The following is a 6152-nucleotide window of genomic DNA, read 5'->3' on the forward strand; positions in this document are numbered from 1 at the left end:
ACTTTGCCTGTCGTAATCTATTTGTAAATTTCGTGCGAGAATTCGGATTTATGTTCACAGAACAACATCCAAAAAATCAGTAGATTTATAAAAATCTTAGTTCCGTTTATAAGGTTTCACAAAGATGTTGTAATTCTTATGAGCAATAACTTTTCATTTCGTCGAAAAGCAGAGATTTTGTTAAGTTTTCTTTCAAATAAGTAGAAATAGAAAGATAAATCGAAAATCACCATTGAGTATTCAGCATAATGTAAGAATGTAATGGTTTCCTCCTGACACTGGGAATCAGTTATTTTTATTACAAGAAAAAGGGTAGCATAGTTCTTACAACTGATTTGAAATCAAAACGTTTTTTTATAATTTTGGGTAACTAATTAAAATCTAACTCTACTATCTCTAATAGTGAATGAAAATTATACATATACACCAACTAAATACCAAAAACAAAAATATGAATTGTCAAATGTTCTAGCTGTGTTTCGGCTCAAGAAAAGGAATGAAAACGTTTTGAGAAAAGATTTAGTTAAAAAAAAAAGTTTAAAAATAAAGTTTTTGGAAACATGAGGATTTTTGAGAGCGCTTTTTAACTAAATTTTGAATTTTTTTTCGACCTTTATTTTATGATCAAATTTAAAGGTTTTAATTTAAAATGTTTTTGAAGCTTTTTGTAAATTTTCATAAAAAAAAAAAAGAACGATTGCATTGTTCAAAATCAATTAGATTCAATTGTAAATGTTCAACATCCATTAAATCTAGATATTAAAATTTACTCCGTCGTAATTGTTTTCTAGGGGAATTTTTGTAAACTGACTGCGTCAGAAAGCGCAGTCGATCTACATACATAACGGCGTCAGTCTTTGTTGAAACAAAAAAGTTAACGAAAAGTAATTTACTCGTGAATGTAAAAAGAAAATTTAAATTAAAAGTAAATTGATTTATTTGTTTAAAAAATATTACAAATAAAATTTACAGTGAAACTCCACTTAACCATAGGGCAATATTTTAAACCAATTATTTTCAAGCCAAAAGTTGAAAAAAAGTAGTTTGAAAAGATTAGCACTTTTAAAAGTTAAATTGTAAAATGATGGATTTCCCCCTTATTAGACACGATTACGAATGCAATTGAAGTAAAAAAATTTTTACGATTATTTTTTAAGACATTTCATCGAACAAAATTTAAAATATCATTAACTTGCTTGTTTCCATCTTGTTATAGTTGCACGACACGAACGAGATTATTTTACAGCAACTTAATTTTGCTATATTTGTAAGATAATCAGATTTAGATTGTTTGAAAGCTTTTTTATGCTTCAATAATGCTGATATATTAAAAGAATATCTTTGACGTAATCTCCGTTACAAATATACTTTAGTCAAAAAAACCTCAATCGGGTATTGACCAATGGAGTGTATGGATATGATATGGAGTGTTGGTAATGAAACCTAATGAGTGTTAGACTAGTTTTTACACTCAATTTCCGATATTTACATGAGTTTTGTTGCGCCATTGACTCGAAGTCAAGTTCTTCTTGAACTTCTAGCTTCTTCTAGCTCTTATTCCTTTTTTTTTTTTTTTTTTTTTGATAATGAGGAACGCCAACACATCAATTTCATACCACCTGCCACCTCCAGCAGCATCACTTTAAGCCTCTTCACCAATTTGCTGTTAGTTTACTTAAGTTTTAAATAATATTGTCAAATATCTCTTGATAAAATTGATGTTTACTTGAATTCTCCAGAAGCGATTGTTTTTGAATAGATGATAATTTGTTTTTCATTTCGGTAATGTATCTTGTTTTAATACTTCGGATTAATAAAAAGAATATAGAAAAAAAGCTCAATAAAAAATTTTAAGAAATTAAGTTATGGAATTTATTCTCTGATTAAAACGGCGCCATGCAACATGTTTGGGTGGCAAACTGACGGGGACTTTTACTAACTCAGCTTTAAAACAAGGTGAGTATTACTTTTATATCTAATTTCATGAAAATGCCTTTTTTTCTTTTTTTTTTCATAAAATGATCACGTTGGGGGCGATAATACGCGTTTCCTTGACATATTGTGACTTATATGAGAAATAAGCAAGTTACCATGGAAAATGACAAATACACTAACACATAGTCTTAAATCCGGTTTTAAAAAAAGATACATTGGTTGCTTTATTAATATTACAATTAATATGCTAAAAAATTTTCTCTGTGAAGTACTAAGATACTGTTTACACGATAAAATGACGATGTTACAAAGGAATTTTTTTTTGTAGAGAGACGAAATTTGTAAAGAAGTTGAAACTTGATGTGAAGAAAGAAAAAAAGAAAGAAAAAAAGACAAGTGAGTTTGAAAGCGTAATTTATTTGAATGAGAAGTGACGAAAGAAAAAAAAATCCAAAATTTAAATTGTAAAGAAAGGTAATACTTAAATGAAATGAAGATAGTACCGTTTGATGTGTTGATCGGGGGCTTTTTTTTTACTTTTAGGCACAAACGACAATACTGGTGAAACTACTACTGGTGAAAATGTTAAACTATTTATTCAATTTATTAATATTAAAAGGTGAGATATATAAATACTAATTTGTGTGTGTATATCTGTTTGTGTATTGTGTGTATGTCTATAAATATATAGTGACGGCTAAATGAAGTCCCGGCAGATTTTCGTCATTGGAATCCAACTAGAGTCCAGCTGGGTAACCTTTGAGTTTATTATGAAATCAGATAGTTTTGTGAATACGTTAACTCTTAAATTTGTCAAGATTGGTAACGAAGTTTTGTTTTGTTGAGATTGTGTTGTGATTGCGTGCGTGTGTTTATACACACAAAATACATGCAAACTTTATTTTAGCTTTGATTGAAATACCCTCAGCAATTGGGCAATCTGTAAAAGGAACCGCAACTTCGACAATACAGTTTTCAGTATTTTCAAGTCAAGTTTTACCTATTGAAGGTCCTGATACATTACTTATTTTATTCTAGAGATGTTCTTCTTTTACTGTTTAATTTTAAAAATATAAAGGAAAATAAAAACAAAGAAAAGCAAGATACGCTTACTTTGTTAAAATAATGTACTTCGTTAAATAACGAAAAGGATTCGAAAAATTCTAAAAATTTATTTCTAAAAAAGCTGTTTATTTAAACGAAAGACAATGATTTTATTTTTAGATAAATTCGATCCTTGTAAACTTGGGAAAAATAATTGCAACGAGTTTTCGAACTGTACTAAATACGGTGAAGTTGTTAATGGGCTTTACAAATACAATTGTACTTGCTTGCCAGGTTATAAAGGGAATGGTATAGGAGAAAACGGTTGCTTGGGTATGTGGAGTGATGAAATAATTACTTTCATTAGAATTTTTTTTTAGTAATACCTGCTCATTCAGCTTTTTGAAATTTTTCACCTAAAAAAAATCTGGAACGTTGAGATTTCTTGATGTTGATACATTTTAATAAATGTCCGTCATGTAAATGTATCCTTATTTTTATAAATCTACCAATGACATATATATTAACTAGATATCTAACTCGCGCTTCCGAAGTGAAGCAAATTTTTTGCCAGCCAGGTTTGTTTTGCCAGCCCTAAATGACGTAATTGTAAATAAAATCAAAACGAAAATGAAGTATTGTCAGTTAAAAAAAACGGCTACCGGCATTAAATACTTTAAAAACTTGCTTCGCTTTTTCTTGCGGGATCTTTCTGAAGTTATCTATCTATACAAGAAGTATCACTGAGCTCTACTAATTACTTAAAATATAGCAAGCTAGAACAAAAATAGAACAAAAAAAACGTTCCTGATTAAAAATCTATTACAAGCAAATAGTGTTTCGCTCAATAATAATAAAGCTAAACACTATTTGTCTATAATAGATTTTTAATCAGGAACGTCCTATAAGAAATATATTTCTCATCCGTTGCCAAACCACAAAACTGATTCAAAAAAAAGTAAATGTTGAAATCTTGCTCCTCATAAACGTTTTCTCTGTCAATATCATTTTACAAAAAACTTGTAAAAATATGTAAAAACTTAACCAAAGTATAAAAAGACAGATTAGTTAAATTAATTTATAGGTGTACCATTATTATTCTTATCTTTCCTGAAGAGCTTTTTTTTTATTTGAAAAATTGTCTCTCATTACAACAATATATATTCAGATTACATAAATTTAGCTCCGTGTACTAATATATGTGAGCAGGTCTGTAATACTACAACGAATACTTGCTCTTGTTTCTCTGGTTATGCTCTATTGGACAACAAATCAAACAAATGTGTAGATATAAATGAGTGCATTCTTCCAAATACATGTGCATCTCTAGCTACTTGCCGAAACACAAACGGTGGTTATACTTGTAGTTGTCCAGCTGGTTTTATTGGGAATCCAAATACTCTTTGTTTAGGTAAAAAATTTATTTTGCTAATACTCATAATCATTTTGTCTTTGAGGATAAATTTTTTGTATTTTCTATAATTATGCTTGTGCTTGCTTGCATATTGTGTGTACAAACTCTTTCTAAAATGTAGTTTTTTTGTTTTTAAAAACTTAGATCAAACAAAACCAGAACCTCCTGGTAAGAACTTCATCATTTAGTTTATATCTTTTTAATTTCTCTTTTTCTCTCTCTTTAAAACTTTAAAATTTTCTTAAGTTACAAGTTGTTTTTTTAATTTTTATAGATTTAAAAAGACTATCAAGTACACTGACATTCGACAATCCAATCATTAATAACACTGAGATAACAGCTGAACAAACTTCAGAGCTAAACAATTCTTCTAGTTCATTTTATAAAGAATTTGTAAAAGATTTAGAAGATATGGTAAGATAATAATGCTTTCAAAATCCCCTTTAAAAGTCTGCATTAGATGTTGTGTATGTAAAAATATTTGACTTTGAATAATTTTTTAGCTATTAAAAAACTTCCAAAGTTTTGAAAAAACAGCTCTGACAGTCAAAATCATCAGCATTAGGTTTGTATGTTTTCTATAATAATTATATTTTTTGCTCAAAAAAGTTTATTTGATTTTGATACAACATGGTTGTTTCTTAAGTTAGAAAAACTTATACAATTTTAACCATTCTTACTCTTTAAAAAAAAAAAGTTCTATATATCATGAGATTTAGCACATAATTGATAAATTGATAAATATAGATGATCTATGCAGTTAAAGAAAACTTATTATTTAGTTGCATTGTATAAAATTTGATTAAGAATGGTAAAGAACCTTTATATACACTTAACTGCAAAATTAACGCACCACTTATAAATTCCAACTTACTTTTAGAAATATTATGTATTTACCGGATTTATCAATTACAAAGATAAAATTTCTTGTTACGCTTTTTGTAGGTTTTATTCCGTTTCCCTTATTTAGTTTCAAAATTATAGCAGCTTTTCATAAGTAGCATGTTTTGCTGTAATTAAAACCTCACTTCAAAAAGAAAAGTATGTATTGGTTTTAAATTGTTTTAACAGTAGAAAAGATACTACCATTTAAGTAACACATCTGTTAACAATGCAGTGTTCTAGACAAAGTCTTAGTCGTGATGAATATGTTGCAATTGTTACTTTGTCCATTGAAGGATTAATAAATTGCGAACTTGATAGAAGATTTGGAGTGTCTCATACAACAGTCAGTAGGGTTCTACAAAGGTTTGTACAGACCAATGATCACCCTAGAAGATTTGGCCAAGGCAGACCATGAGCTGCCAATGCTGTGGAGGACCGATTTTTAATCCTTTGAACAATGAGAGAACGGTTCACTACTGCACAAAGTCTCCAAATACAACTTGGTGAGGTTCATGAAACTGCTGTTAGTCAGATACCATAAGAAGAAGACTTTGGGCAGCAGCTACTGGTACCAGATTGTCTGTAGACCACCCAAGAAGCAGACTGACTTTTGCAAGGAGGTATATGAATTGGGAAATATATGAGTGGGGACAGGTCTTATTTACAGATGAGTCAAGGTTTCGCCTTTTATGTTCTGATCACTACTCAAGAGTGTACAGAAGACCAAATGAAAGATATTTTGCTTGTAACATTTGAGAAATCGCTTTATATGGAGGCGGCTTATTAATGGTATGGGTTGGAATATCTTTAATAGCTTGCACAGAGCTTTTTATTGTTGATGGTTGTCTGACTTCTCAACAATACATAGCAGACA

General features: G+C 29.3%; 1 protein-coding gene across 4 annotated transcripts in view; it reads left to right on the plus strand.

Annotated features, from left to right (window-relative positions):
- The first annotated feature begins 1386 nt into the window (after window positions 1-1386).
- Window positions 1387-6152, plus strand: part of LOC149887323 (uncharacterized) — a 6908-nt gene continuing 2142 nt past the window's right edge. For 2 of the 4 annotated variants that reach the window (XM_090091018.1, XM_090091016.1), the window contains exons 1-9: window positions 1387-1956; window positions 2264-2331; window positions 2479-2554; window positions 2843-2944; window positions 3160-3312; window positions 4163-4390; window positions 4538-4561; window positions 4668-4807; window positions 4897-4958. In XM_090091018.1, the coding sequence (XP_089947144.1) occupies window positions 2518-2554; window positions 2843-2944; window positions 3160-3312; window positions 4163-4390; window positions 4538-4561; window positions 4668-4807; window positions 4897-4958 (746 nt within the window). In that variant the 5' untranslated portion in view covers window positions 1387-1956; window positions 2264-2331; window positions 2479-2517. The other 2 variants (XM_090091015.1, XM_090091017.1) reach the window with 2 other exon arrangements.

This window comes from Hydra viridissima, unplaced genomic scaffold (genome assembly GCF_058129835.1).
Source record: "Hydra viridissima isolate aposymbiotic clone 2 unplaced genomic scaffold, HvirCarnegie_v1 scaffold_6, whole genome shotgun sequence".
Lineage (NCBI taxonomy): Eukaryota > Metazoa > Cnidaria > Hydrozoa > Anthoathecata > Hydridae > Hydra > Hydra viridissima.